The sequence below is a fragment of the Alosa alosa genome, chromosome 19 (assembly GCF_017589495.1).
Source record: "Alosa alosa isolate M-15738 ecotype Scorff River chromosome 19, AALO_Geno_1.1, whole genome shotgun sequence".
NCBI lineage: Eukaryota > Metazoa > Chordata > Actinopteri > Clupeiformes > Clupeidae > Alosa > Alosa alosa.
The window spans coordinates 509425-524783 of record NC_063207.1 but is presented as its reverse complement, the minus strand read 5'-3'; the positions used below and the strand labels follow the sequence as shown (position 1 = coordinate 524783).

Below are 15359 nucleotides of genomic sequence, written 5' to 3'. Positions count from 1 at the left end.
ACTCAGATTCTCAAAGGCATAATACTGTTGCGATCGAGGCGCCTGTCCCATACCTCAAGTTTTTTGGTGAATGCAGTAATCTTATCTGCTAGGTGAGGTAGGTGCTTGTCTTTGCCTTGTAACCTGGAGATTTAACTGATTGAGCTTTCCAAATCTATCGCTAAGATAGGCCAGCTTCGTCAAGAAATGTTCATTAGTGAACGTGCTTGCAGATATAAACATGCGCTCTTCCTCCAAGAGGCGACTCGGAGCTCAAACAGGCGCGACAGCACATACTTCGGAAAGCCACCTTGCCTCGCTGTGAAACAGTACAGCCTTTTGGTCAGCTCCCATCTCCTCGCAAAGTGCGGAGAATAGACACGCTTTTAACGGCCGGGTCTTGATGAAATTCAAAATCTCATTCAGGTCGGGACTAACTAAGGTGCCTTGACACGAGCGCTTCCCTATGAATAACACAGTGCGTCCATTGCGCATCGGGTGCTACCTGGGCCTAGGCTACATTTATTTATAAAAAAAATAAATAAAAAAACCTCCTGTTTTTCACGTCAGTTCGCGACCCAGTTTGAGAAACGCTGGTTTAAGGGAAAAAAATGATTGAATACTTAAACACTCACCAGCCCCATTACAAAAAGGCAAAGACCACATTATATTTTTGTCCATTTTCCAAATCACAGTGAATGCAGCCAAAATATTATAATGCCTAAACTCCTTTTACAACGGGCCAGTAGGCTACAGGGAACCGGCGACGTCCTCTCTATTTTCACCTGTGTCATGTCGGGATTTGGGGGTGTCTCAATGAGTTTCACATTCCTGTGCCGGCTTGCTAGGTGCTTGCTCAGATTTGAGGTGGAATTTTTCGCTGTAGACAACATTTTTCTTCCCACGCAGAGTGTACAGCGTTGATGCTTTTTTCGTAATGTCTGAACTGCAATGAATGAAATGCTCCATGTTCGCGCTCTCTCCCGCACTCTATGTCTTGCACACGTGTGTCTGTTGTTTACATCTATGTCGCGCAGATATACATCACTGTCACGAGTTAGTCTCACAAAGCAAAATCCATACGGCAAAATCCCAAATTCTTTTACTGTAAATGGCAAAATCACGGTTTAGTAACGCAGTAACGCAGGCTGCTTGCAGGAAAGTAAAAGTAATCTAATTACTGTTTTTGCAATTGTAATCCCTTACTTTACTCATTACTTGAAAAAAGTAATTGAATTACAGTAACGCGTTACTTCTAACTCGTTACTTCCCATCACTGCTGCCCACACACAAACAAAGTGTGCATTATCCTCACCAAACATTGACTTAAGTTCTTGGGAGATGGGAGCACATCATATGTAGCACCTAACACGGGGCAGCTGTAGCCTACTGGTTAGGGCTTCGGACTTGTAAACGGAGGGTTGCCGGTTCGAATCCCAGACCAGTAGGCATGGCTGAAGTGCCCTTGAGCAAGGCACCTAACCTCTCACTTCACCATCTTCACCACTGGTTTCTCCAGAACTGTGGAGAAATTTCTATTACCTTCCCTTTAACAACACAACGTGCAGGTCTCTCTTCTCACGCTTTGCTAATTGAATTTGGTGCCAAATCATGCTGGTATGCTCCAAGCACCCAGAGAAATCAGAGATTCCAGCTTTTTGCACCGTGGTATCAATTAGTTTATTCCTTTCAAGGTAACTTGTCAGTCTCCGTGCCACCACACTGAAGAAAACCTTCCCTCTGTTAGTGATGCACAGACTTTGGTTCACTCCTTCATTTCTTCCTGTCGCTGAACTTCAACCGACTGACTTGATGAACTTTTTAATTATGTAGCTATCAATGCAAGGGACCCTGTGTTCCCTCTACCAAGCACTTCTTTTTCCCTTGATGGATTTTCAGGCCCTTTAAACTTGTAACCTTCTGCCAACCACACACGCACATCTGCAGCTTCTTCTCAGTTTTCTGTAAACAAGTGGCTTCCACAGACATGTTTTCCTTACTCGTAATCAAATTTGTTCCAGGGTCAGTATAAACTTTGTACAATAACCTCTACCATCATCAAACATGTTCTGCCTTTTTAAAAAATCCAATACCGCATGGCGCAGTCCACCTCACCGAGATTGCAGAATTCATAGATTACCCACCTCTTATTTTACCACTACATCCCTGGCGCAAATGTACTTTTCCTCTCCTAAACGAGGGCAATTGGAATTTTATGGTCAATATTAGATTGATGAGAACACTAAATATACTAGATCACCTGTAAGAATGTTTCAATCACTCTATCATAGGTCTTCGTGTTTTTTTTAGATATTTTGAAATAAGTAAGCTATACGTTTTTTCTATTGCTGTGAAACTATTAAAATTTTTAATCACGATTAATCGCAGAATTCCTATAGTTAGGGACTGTTCGTTATTTATTTAAGGGGCCACTGGAGGAGTTTTGGGAGCGTTAGTCAAAAAAGACACGACTAGGGCTGGGATAAACGGTTAGTTTTTAAACGATTAATCTAGCGATTTTTTTTTCCCGATGCATTGATTAATCTAACGATTCATTTTTTCAGTCCGATTCGAAGCTAGCTTCTAAGCTTAACTAAAGTTAACGTTAGCTATTCGCTAGCGGTTAACATTACAGACTAAGTAATAACATTCTAGACTATACAAAGAAGACGAATGTTGAAGTTAAGCTACACTAACATATTTCTCAGAAACATACTCAGATGAAATTTTACACAAGCCACAGTTTTTCGGTCATCACAAATGCCCGAATTCAGCCACGGGATTCTTACCTGAAGAAACCTCTGCCCACTGCCAGATGCCGTTCTTGTCTGTCTCGAAGATTCGTCTCTGGTTGTCTTCTTCGACTGAGGAGGGCTGTCAATCAAATTTCACTCTTCAAACACGGCCAACCACAGCAGAGCTAGTACCAAACCTGGTTACCGCCCCCAAGTAGAGCAGAAATCAACTTCGAGAGCTGAGTGATTTTCGAGTGAGCGCTGGTCAGATTCCTCCTCGCTCGCAGCATATTTTTCCTTGCTCGGGGAGCAGTTTCCTCTGAGTATTTGCGCGCTCGCAGTGAATATTTACGAGTGTGAAATAATATAATACGCCCGTATCGCCATACTTCTGTACTGGGTCAATTTGGGAGCTTGCATGCTACCACTCCTTCCATGAAATGCATTGAAAAGGCTGTCGTTTGCACAATTTCACAAATAATTGAATTTCACAAACCGAAACATACCTGTCAACTTTTTCCGGGTTTATCACATAGGCTATTTTAACTTTTTTCCCTGCTGTCTTAGGAGGAGCTGCAGGGCCATCGCAAGGGGGTGCGAGGCCCTGTGCGAACTTGACAGGTGCGAGGCCCTTCTTAATTACGTGCATGAAATCATGCGATAGCCTACTTTACACGTAGCCTACTGTCAGTGCATTTTAATAGTAGACTAATAGGCTACACCAGCTTGTCTTTAAGAGGGGAAATTGTATAGCCTATAACATTAGGTGAGTCACATATTTGGTCATAAGCCGTTTATCATAGGGTAGGCTTCATCACGAAACCAAGTGTAACAAAGGCGAACACTGTGCTGAACTCTATTTGTCAATGAGCAGAAACACACACGACATTCAAACTATTGATAAGATGTGACTATGGAAACTGGTCTGTAGACTAACATTGGACAAATAAGGACATTGACTCGCCATATCCTGACTCGGAAAAAAAAAATTCTTGCTTAACGTTACCTTGCCGCAAACTCAGCAATCATAGGCCAGCTTGAAGGTAGCCTACAACGTCTTTTTCAATTCATAGAAGGGCGAGCCCACTATCTCTCCCGTGACATGGAGGTGCGCAAATAGTTTTTAATAGCCCATTCAACTTCAAAAAGCTTTGTTAACCCGATGCCAGTCACTGATCGCAATTTCAAAGATGGGGAAGTTTGTTCAATCTTGTTAAGTTTTATATGCAGTATCCTATCTGTCCCCTTTGGAATTATATCTCGAGCCTATTAGGCTATGGCGTTATGTCCTGGGATTCGGACCTGTCGGGTTGTTATGAGGAGCAATATGGGAGAGAAATTTGATGATCATCGTTGTTTTGGGACGTTAAGCTTTAGGCTACAATAGGCGGTTATAAAGAATAAATGCTTAATGTCATCTTTGGCCAGGTGCGAGGGCCATCAGACGCAAGGCCCAGTGGGCAACGGCCCACATTTTGCTGTTTTCATGAATACAAAAGTTGGGTGACCCTCCCCCCTAGACTAAAAAAAGTTGGGTGACACTCCCCTTAACAAAGAATAAAAAGACATGACCCTCCCCTATTTTCCTCCTGTGGTCAATTCCATAAATACCGAACGGTCCCTTAATCACGATTAATCACATATTTTATCATATGATTAAAAGTCTATTATGTTGCATTTCTGAACTTTCCAGGAGTCCATATTAACAATAAAGCAATTATTGTGTATCTTGATTGGGATTCAAATGAAAGCAAAGCAAGTTACTTTATTAACTGAACTTTAAGACGTAGGTCTATTTGATTATTTCAAATCAAATTTCAAAATATGTGCAGCAGACCTAGTTATTAATTCACAGGACATTAAATCATTTTATAACACGGCAGTTATGAAGAATTATGTTTATGTAACTTTCTCATGTAGAAACTATGTACATTACAAAACTTATTTGTTTGCAATACCCCATGTATTGTACAAATTTAGCATGTAGCTACACTTACCATAATATCCCATGCAAAATGGTTAGCTAGCTAACTGTGGAACTTCAGTATAACATAGCCAATTACCTAGTTGTAGGAAATAGGCTACATTAATATTACAAGTGATAGAATGAATGTGTGACTTATGTTTAGTTGATGTTATGACATGTAAAGTTAAGCTTGCTGAACTTAATTATAGCAGAGACTTTCTAATGTGGAGACACAGTACTCAAAAAATACTCCATAGAAATGCATGGGGCTAGTTTGTCACGCCAATATGGCCGTTGTCTACACATATCCCACCCCTTCCTCGGCAAAACGTTGACATGTGAATACATTGAGCCAATCATGTGGTGTGATGTGAATACATTGAGCCAATCATATGGTGTGTTGTGAAGACATCGTGCCAATCATGTGATCTCGCCGCTGGAGCAAGATTGGTGTCGTGAAAGCCTTGCGCACGCGCATTTCTGCCGAAATGGATGCCCGACGAGTGCCCAAAAAGCGTTGTCAAATGGCCGCCGAGTGGAGGGACTTGCCTAAAAGGACTTTGATTATAGTCAGGCACGGGCAGTTTGACTGTGGCTATTGAATCATTCGTGACACTCCTGTTACTAAACTGGAAAGAGCAAAACAGGAACATGGTCACATTAATCCCATAAACACACAGATAACTCTTACACCAAGCTTATTTTGTGCCTTTTATTCACGTTTGTTTCAAGATTTAGTAAGTATAAGCCCAGTATAAGCATCAGTCATCTTTCCCCTAAAAGGGGGCGTGTACGTGCAGCACATACAACGTTCCATTCCATTCGTCAGTGCGTATTGTTTAGTTTCCGGTCTAGCTAGATACGGTGTGGTGTTGTAGTTGTTCTAACGTTACTAGTTGTTGCAACAGCATGTGAAAAAACGACAAAGTTTTTACACCAAAAAGAACGTTAATCTCGTGATAAAAAAATTGACGCCGGTAAAATAGGTTTACGTTAACGCCGTTAATAACGCGTTTAACTGACAGCACTAGTTTTTTCACTTTCTTAAGTGGGCTAGTACTCATTAGCAGTTGTATGTCAAACCATGAAACATTAAGCTGCGTCCAGTCTTAAAAAACGACTTCAAAAATCTTCTGCTGATACTGATCATGCATATGGCAAAGAAAAACATGAGATCGTTGGTCTTGGAATTTAGAAAATGCATCGCACTTGGACCTCAGATTACTTGCAGTACCCCGGCATTTCCACAAGGAAATGGTCGTACGTCAAGTTTGAACCTGACGTGGAGATAAGCACTTTTCCACGTCAAAGATGTTTTTATAAATCTGAGCGTTGCCATGGATTTGAGCGTACACATGGTCTAAGATCAAATATGTACGTAAGAACGCTTTATAAATGAGGCCCCTGGACTCTTTCTCTATGGAGAAATGCTGTTTAAATATGTGCAGAATTCATTTTGCCATTGTTTTCCTGAAATAGGTCTTCCCTGAAAAGACATTGTCTGAATGACAGTATATGTTGCTCAAAACCTGTGTATATAATTCAGAATTGATTGTGCCTCACACACACACACACACAAGTGATTAAGGGTGTATGAGACATGGCGTGGGAGTGTGTGTGTGTGTACATGGCGTGGGATTGTGTGTGTGTGTGTGTACATGGCGTGGGATTGTGGGTGTGTGTGTGTGCCTTCTGTTAAAGACCTCATTCACTGAACTGTCGTCTCAGGTGACTCACTGGAGAGCTATTACAGGGCCGCCCAGACTGCAGGGACCAGCTCTAGTGTGTGTTTGTGTGTCCAGCTCTGAGTGAGTGTGTGTGTGTGTGAGTGACCAGCTCTTAGTGTGTGTGTGTGTGTGAGTGACCAGCTCTTAGTGTGTGTGAGTGACCAGCTCTTAGTGTGTGTGTGTGTCTGTGAGTGTGTGTGAGAGAGAAAGGTGGATGAGTTTGGCTGAGTATGGTCCCAGCTGTTGTACTAGATGAGCAATGCTTTATAATGTGTGTGTGTGGGTGTGTCTGGATGAGCAATGCTTTATACTGTGTGTGTGTCTGGATGAGCAATGATTTATACTGTGTGTGTGTGTGTGCTGGGAGCTTATAGACGGGCATCAGTGAAAACCCTCTCTCTCTCTCTCACACACACACACACACACAGATAGATACACTGAATGTGCCAGAGTCGGACACACACACACACACACACAGATACACATCCCAGACGCTGAGCCAGCCAGACGTGTTGAACACAGACGAACGATGGTAAGCTCTGGCCAGTACTTCATCCATATGAGTGTGTGTGTGTATGTATATGTGTGTGTGTGTGCATGTGTGTCGGACACAGATGCACGATGGTAAGCTCTGGCCAGTACTTCATCCATATGAGTGTGTGTGTGTGTATGTATATGTGTACACACGTGTGTGTGTGTGTATGTATGTATGTGTGTACTCTGGACGGTAGTTCAGCCATAAGACTGTATTGCATTGATTATCTATGATTGATTAAGTTATATATTGATTAGGATTATTGTATAATTATGTTATTGACTATATATGGTTATATTATACTGATTATTACTCAGTATGTGTGGGGGAGAAAAGAGTGACGTGTGTGTGTTTCTATGTGTGACAACGATATAACACTGTCGGCGATCAGGTATGCGTGTGTGTAAAAGAGAGGAGAGTGATGGTGTGTGTGTCGTGTGTGTGTGTATGTAGCCTCTACATATGGAGCCGTAGGGGTCACCTTTACCCTTAATGCATTATGGGATATTGGCTGCTGTTGTACGCCTTTCTGTCAAAGTTAGATTATGCTATGATATGCGTATCTTCTAATCCAAATAAAGAATTTAAATGTGTGTGAATGAGTGTGTGGGCACACGTCTGTATGTGTGTGAGTGTGTGCAAACGTGAGTGTGCATGTGTGTGTGAGAGAGAGTGTGTGTGTGTGTGAGTTCGGAACGTTCATGTGCATGTTTTAGACCATACCATTGATTAGTCCTTATCCCACTGTTATTAATTACTGATATCAGATTGATTAGTCCTTATCCCACTGTGATTGGTTACTGATGTCAGATTGATTAGTCCTTATCCCACTGTGATTGGTTACTGATATCAGATTGATTGATTGTTAGATGGGTGGAGTATTTGGAGGAAATGCCATGTTTGGTCGTGTGACACTAACCGTTGCCATAGGAGCATTCCTACTCTTCTACACACTAGGTAGGTATGCACACACACACTCACATACACACTCACATACACACACGTACACACACACTCACATACACACTACTTGCAAACATACTCAAATGTACACTACTCATATGTACACTACTCACACACATTTCGGTGGATGTGAACATGTTCAGGTATGTACTGTACTGTGTGTGTGTTTGAGGAGAAGTTAAGATGTTTGGGGAGAAGTTAAGATGTTTGAGGAGAAGTTAAGATGTTTGGGGAGAAGTTGAGATGTTTGGGGAGAAGTTGAGATGTTTGAGGAGAAGTTAAGATGTTTGGAGAGAAGTTGTAAACAACTTCTTGCCGGTTGCCGGTTGTAAACTTGCGTTAAGACCGACCGATTTTTTTTTACTCTAAACAACCAATACAAATAAAATACTATTTATTTTAGGAGGCCTAAGTATTGTGAATATAAATTGCCTACATACAAACGTAGGCTCTCTTAAATAAAACCCTGTGGCGTCATCTCTACACCATTGGTTTACGCATGTCACACTATGTCCTATATGCTTCGTTTCATTCACACAAACATCTCGACTCAACGCTTGGCACGAAGCTCTGGAAGAACTGTGCCCAGAGTACACAACTGTTTCACCAGCACATTTAAATGACTTGACTAAAACCGTGCATAACTGGAGGTACACCTGTTATCTGAATCAGTCTGTATACTCATTTTGCGAATGCGAGGACGATATGAGTCTGTTGCATAGATGTCCGAGTCACGCATAATGTTTGAAAACCACTGGCTCGTAATCACAATAATTTAACACACGACTTGTTGGATACTTCATCATGTTCCCATGCCTACATTTTGGTGAGTAGCATAGAGATCGTTAAAACAATAAAGTATGGCTCTCTGTTTGGGACATCGAAAACGTATATTTTTAATAGGGTAGACTACCGTCGAAGATGCTGACTTGCAAAGGCCTCAGGATAACACGTTATCTCCACTATCATCAGTCAATGCCTCCTTGATCAAAGTGGGGAATGAAAGAAAACGTTTGAGAACCACTGGCTTAACAAGTTACCTGCAGTCCAGAACACACAGAATATTGCAACAGAAAGTTGCCTTTATAATCAACTACTTGTTCCATCAGCATTCAAACAAAGCCTTTATAAAAGTGAAAAAAAAAATATATTCCATAAGAAGTAAAATAAAATACTGTTACTGTAGTAACTGTATCCCAAGCTTCAGCTCCCCACGTCTGTGACAGGCAGACGTGACACCGCTAAATTCTCGCTTGTTTATACCCCACACTGGACGCGCAAGACTGCTAGGCCCATCACTGTGGGGTGCGGTAGCCTAGCCTACTCTCTGGGATTTAAGTCAAGCAATATAACCATACAAATGTTTCAAAATGAGTAATTTCGGCTTTGTCTGAACTGGCCATTGTAGGCTACGTAAAAAAATAAACAAGTAGGCCTATTCCCTATTCAATGATATCGGCACATGTTTGTTTTCCAAAGTAAGAATTTCACTTCACCATGCATCTTCGACAATGAATAGCTCAGTACACTTATGTTACTGTTGAACGTAGGCCTAACTGGTATCATTACAAACATTATTCGGTGTCCTAAACACTGGCATTTTATGGCATTGTGTCATGTAACAGGGTTCTTGCAGGTTTCAGTAAGTCAAATTTAAGACCTTTTTAAGACATTTTAAGACCATAAAGATTGAAATTTAAGACCTACATGACGCATTACCGAAAAATATTCAAATCAAAGAAATTCTGAAAAAAATCATTGAAAAGTCGTTGAAAAAGCATTCATTTAATTTACAGATAAAGCAATCAAACTAGTAACCTTCCACACCCAACGTCTACAACCCAACTGATTTTTACATTGCTCACTTGTAGTATACTCAAGGAAAAATATCCGTGTCAATGCACTGCCAAATGCCCTAAACCTTAAGCCCAAAATGAAAATAATCTAACACAAACTAGCCCTCAAATAGAATAGATTTCATCAAGGAAGTCAAAAATGAGACTGGAGTTAAAACTGGGTGTGAAAGTGTGTTTTGGGTGGACACTCTGCACTTGTGTGCGTGTGTGTGTGTTTGCATGAGAATGTGTGTAGGTGGGGTATGTGTATGAGCCTTGTCAAGGACGTCGTTAGGCTTACAGTATTTTGGGGGAGCTGAAACCACCCAAAGATGATCAAAAGCCCTCCTAAAAATATATAATGTTAATATGTGTCCAAATTCACTTCCATTATTCTCTGTTGAAATACTCACGGAGTACTTATCTCACACAAGTCGCACAGACGTCACTTGAAAGAGCGAAACCGGAGCTTTCGAATGATCTTAGCGGCTATAGTGCTGATAAACAGTTTGCATTTTGCGGCTAGCTTATGTTTCTCTGCATGCTCTGGCTTGTGACCCCAGCGCCTTCACACCCAGAGTCCCTAATTGAATATTTTTTTTGCAAAGTTTGCAGCGAGCCTCGTACCCGGAGCTGGGTACCACTTGTAACCAACAGCAGACATCGCTGTGATCTAGCCAGTGTTACTTTTAAAGGCACACTATGCAGGTTTTTTAGCTTAATATGCAAATTTTTTAGCTTAATTTACCTTAATTTAACAGCTTCAGAGTCATTGGAATGGTTATATGACTTTTTTCGGGTTGAATGGTGGCCGTCTCGCTTCCCCCTGGCGCCTGTGAGCGGAAAAAACACATTTGCAAATGTGGGCCGGCGGGCCGACGGTCTCAGTGTCAGGAAGTATAACGAGTGTAACAAATTGCTTTACTGCATTCAAATACACATACACGCCAGGCACCAGCTAGAAAAAGGTAGCGATGGAGTTTCTCAGACATTCATCATGACAGAGCCAGCGAAAAAGCAGCAAAAACCGAGAAAACAGTAAGGACATGGCCAATACTGCATAGTTTACCTTTAAAATCAAGTAATCAGTAAAGTAACTGAGTTGGATTACAAGTTACTTTATTAGTTACTTTCAGCCGCTGCCGACAACACCCCCCGCCGCCTCAACATAAAAATGACAACCGGTTTTGCCAATACTCACTTTATTTGAAATGCATTTTAACAGTAATGTCAACAATGTAGGCTATAGCAGACCTCCCAACAAACGGGAGAGCGTGGTGTTTGCAAAGAAAAGGCTTTTCATGTAGCCTTGGCAACTAGCCATCTAGTATAGGCCTGAATAATAGCAAATTAAATGACACTTGTTAAACTCACCTCAACAAGTCTTTTGCAGCCATGGGCAATGCTACAAACAGTGCAGTGTGCAAGACTATCATTATGTTTTACTCTTATGAGACAAGGGTACACTTTTATGTAGTCTGATGTGAAATGGGTCTCAAATGTTCCTTTTTGGGGGCCACTGACTCTGCCATGACGCTGCTGTTCCTAGATACACTGAACTGATTAATTTAGTTCGGGAGAAAAAAGGTATTGCATTTATCACTGGATTTGTAGATTTATCACTGCGTAGGCTACGTACCAACACCAATATCTCCCAGAAAGAACTACAACACACTGAACCAATGTTCTGAGCATTCTGCTGGTTTTGTTACAATGGTTGCAAAGACGCTAGAGCTCTGCTTTGCAAGCTACGACTCAATACCTTTTTGCTACTTTGTAATAACTTTATGCAGCCAGCGTTTCTGGAAATGAACGATGGTAAAATATTTTTTAGACCTGACTAAATTAATTTTAAGACCTCGGAATGAAAATCTGGCTGTTTTTAAGACGTTTTAAGGCCTTAAATTTAAAGTTCTGAATTTTAGGCTTTTTGAGACTTTTTAAGACCCCGCGGGAACCCTGTGTAAGGTCGTTGCAAAATCTAGAGAAATGTGTGAGGTGGTCAGCGGGGGACAATTGAGACACACATTGTATTGTGTTATTACTTGCATTCCACACTATCCACAGCTGTGGTATCGGGGGCAGGAGGATTACTGTTAGCGCAGGCTTTATATACCATTCTTTAACAGAAGGCCTGCCTCGAATGCAGGCTTGCCCAAAATAAAGGCCTGTGGTTTGCGCAGCCTACAGTAAGTAGGTTAAATAACAGACCATACAATGTGAGGTATGATGATTTTTTTCACGAGCAAGATGTTTTTTTGGTGCTCTGCATGTTCTTAAATAACAATGATCATCAGTAGCCTAATATTCGACCATTATTTTGTGTAAATGGGCTATGCATTGGGTTAGACACCAGGGGCCATATTCACAAAGCCTTTTATCTTACCACTAGGAGTAGGCTACTCCTAAATAGCAATAAAAGATTTTAGCTATAAGAGTTTCTCTTATTAAGTTATTCAAAAAGCCTTTCAGACCTAGACTTAGTAAGGGAAAATGACAACTCCTGAACAGTTTCTGGAGCTGAGCGCTCTAGAATCTTTGACTAACAGTCTAACAGTGAGTGAGTCTTCGTTGCTCTGGATGACGTTATTACTCATGCACGAGCTTGACTGAAGTGACCACCTTGATTAGCTGATGATTGTAACGCGGGAATGATTCCAAACACCTCCCTTACGATGAGTGGCAGGTGACAGGTCTGAGAATGCGTGCGCTACACAAGGACAGAAGATGATGAATAACTGAATAAAAAGGCCTAGCCTAAATGAATCAAGAGTAAGGCAAAACAAATAGCCTAGTAGCCTAATGAAACATACGGATTGATGTAGTATCTTTGTAACATTATTAAATTAATCTGTTACTATGCCTATGCCTACGTTTGCAAAAGAGAACATATTTTACATGTTGACAATGAGTAGCCTAGTTTTGGTTGTTGTTGGTGGCGTTATTGCATGTTAGTTATGCCTACAATGCAAAATTGCTTCCTCACGATTGGAAGCTCCTGTAGCCGCATAGGATTTCAAAACAGGCGAAATGCCACAAAACCGGTTTGAGAATAGGTCTGTGAGTTAGGAGTCCTCTTGACTACTTTTTGACTACTGGTGGGAAGGTGTGATTTGTTGGGGTCAGGGCCGGATTAACTGGGCACAGATGTCTGATGACCCCCCTGCCCCCCAGTCAATGTGAATCGGGTGGTCAGTTAATAGGCTATGCCGAAATAGCTTTCAACATTTTGAATATTAGTGTCGGGTGAATTAGGAAATGTTCTCAAAGTAGCCTTATGGCTGAAAGCTGCTTGGGATCCCCCCTGTCAAGCAATATAACCATACAAACGCGCGCACTCATTGTTTCAAAAGGAGTAAATTCGGCTTTGTCAGAACTCAGCTGTGGACGACACGGCACGGCATGCCCAATTGAAAATAAATTAACGCAACGCAACACAGACCTCGCTTCTCTCGCGTCAGTCACTGACATGAACGAAACACAGAACCCGCTTCTCTCACGGCAGTCACTGACAGTAGCCTAGAATAAATGCATGGGGAAAAAACTTCCCCATGACAAAGACATCGTAAAACACTGAAAGTTAATATTTTGTCACTATAACATACATCTGTCCTTTGTCAAATGTGTTATGTTCCAAGTAGCCTAGTGCGTAATTCTGCTTCATAAAGTTGAACAACTACATTTGCTTATTTCACAGAAAAATATAAATAGCAGTTAGGGTCTACAGTGCAGAGTTGGAAAGTTATGGTAGGCCAACTTGGAGTGAACATACAAACGGGAAATTCTTTCTCTAGTAGCTGAGTAGCCTCAGGTGCGCACGTAGACATAAGGCCGAACATGCAAGCCAATGAATCGTGCTCTCACGACAATCACGCCGTTAATCTAACTCTAAGTTCGCCTTCAAGCAAGGAAAACGATGATTTGAAGACATCTGTTTCGTTGGAAGGGCAAGGGGTAGCAACAGGGCAACACAGAGACTGGCCCGATGGCAGGGCTGTTATGAGAGTATTAAAATATGGGATATTCTACGGGAAAACATTAAAACGGCAAGACAGCGGGGGGAAGTTAAAATACGTGAGAAACACGGAAAAAGTTGGCATGCATTGTTTCGGTCCCCGTGCACAGGGATTATTTGTCATATTATTAATCACATATGATTATTTGTGAAATTGTGCAAACAGGCGCAACACATTTGAAAAGGAAGGACTGGTAGCATTAAGCTCACGGGAAAGATTGATTTAAGAACGTTATCACAGTGTGGCTGTGGCGGCAAAGCAAGCAGGGGCGGAAGACAGCACAATTGGCAGGGGAGGGTCATGTCTTTTTAACAATTCTGTCGGAGGGTCATTGAACAATTTCTAGCAGGCAAGGGAGGGTCATGCAACTTTTGACTGAAGCACTCAAAATTCCTCCGGTGGCCCCTTCAAAAAAATAACGAACAGTCCCTAGATTGCTGCTGGGCTATATGTCTTGGTTCATGTCTGTTAACAACTCATTGCCTATCTCGCGGTTGCATCCATTACAAACAAACATGCAATGTGAACGTCTGGGATTGGGAAGAGCACTAAATGCTCTACTGAATAAGCACGAAGTCAAACCTTTAAATGAAAAACACTCTTTAATAATCAAAAAATAAACCGCTAATGAAGTAAACTTGTGACCATCAAAAATCGTTTATCGCCTGTAACTCCGTGATAACAGGACGTAACAGGAAGGCATTTGGCTGAGCAACGGAGGTTAATATGCTCTATATTTTGTCCAAATGATGTCTGTCTATCATCGTTACTTTTCGGAGAAAACCAGAATGTTTAATTTGTCCTGCGTTTCTTCTACGACTGCAAACGGGATTCACTTGCAGTTAACCAAATATTTCTTTATTAGGGCAGGGCAGGCATATTTCTGGCTATTAAATTATTTCTAAACCAGTCTGCTCACTTGAGCCATCTACCGGTTGTTTGGGTTGTTGCAGCGTCTCACTGGGAAAACACAAATTAAAGTCGCGTGATACCGAGTGATCCCACGCACGGACCGCGAGTGCAGCTGGCCAAGTCGAAGCACTGCCCACTCTATGTGTTTGGGTGGATGTGTGTGTGTTTGAGTGTGCACAGATAGCCGAATAATTGGTCCGAGATAAAAATTAAGTTAATGTGCTCACATGAACGACCATTGTCTAAGCTTTCCAACAATATGTATATCGAGGGTATTGCAAAAAGTATTGCTAAGATAACCGCATCCAAAGTTGGCATGGTTCTCCTGTCACGATACGCCAGAGGAGAAAATCACCTTTTTAAGTAAATTGTCATGTGCGATAGTGTGAGGACACAGCTATTATTAGCCTTACGGTAGCGTGACTTTGAAGCGGATGACTATTCCCAGTTTTATCAACCGAGTGAATGTCTTTTTCTGCCCCTAGTTAATACCAGGGACGGTCATAAGGTGTCACTATAGAATATAATTAATGTATTTCTGGGGAAGTAAGGGGAGAAGAAGTTCTATGTACACAGATTGTGTAGGCTATAGGCCCACTTTTAAAATGTGCTACTGCTACGTCAATAGAAAACTTCTCCTGGTCCGTAAAATGACGCCAGGATATTTCTAAAAGTTCGTGCTTTTGACCGT

General features: G+C 41.6%; 1 protein-coding gene across 2 annotated transcripts in view; it reads left to right on the top strand.

Annotated features, from left to right (window-relative positions):
- Window positions 1–7825: 7825 nt before the first annotated feature.
- The window catches only part of LOC125284270 (HERV-H LTR-associating protein 1), a 69030-nt gene continuing 61496 nt past the window's right edge, over window positions 7826–15359 (top strand). For both annotated transcript variants that reach the window (XM_048228154.1, XM_048228153.1), the window contains exon 1: window positions 7826–7899. In XM_048228154.1, coding sequence (XP_048084111.1) covers window positions 7839–7899 — 61 coding nt within the window. In that variant the 5' untranslated portion in view covers window positions 7826–7838. The remainder of the gene's footprint in view (window positions 7900–15359) is intronic.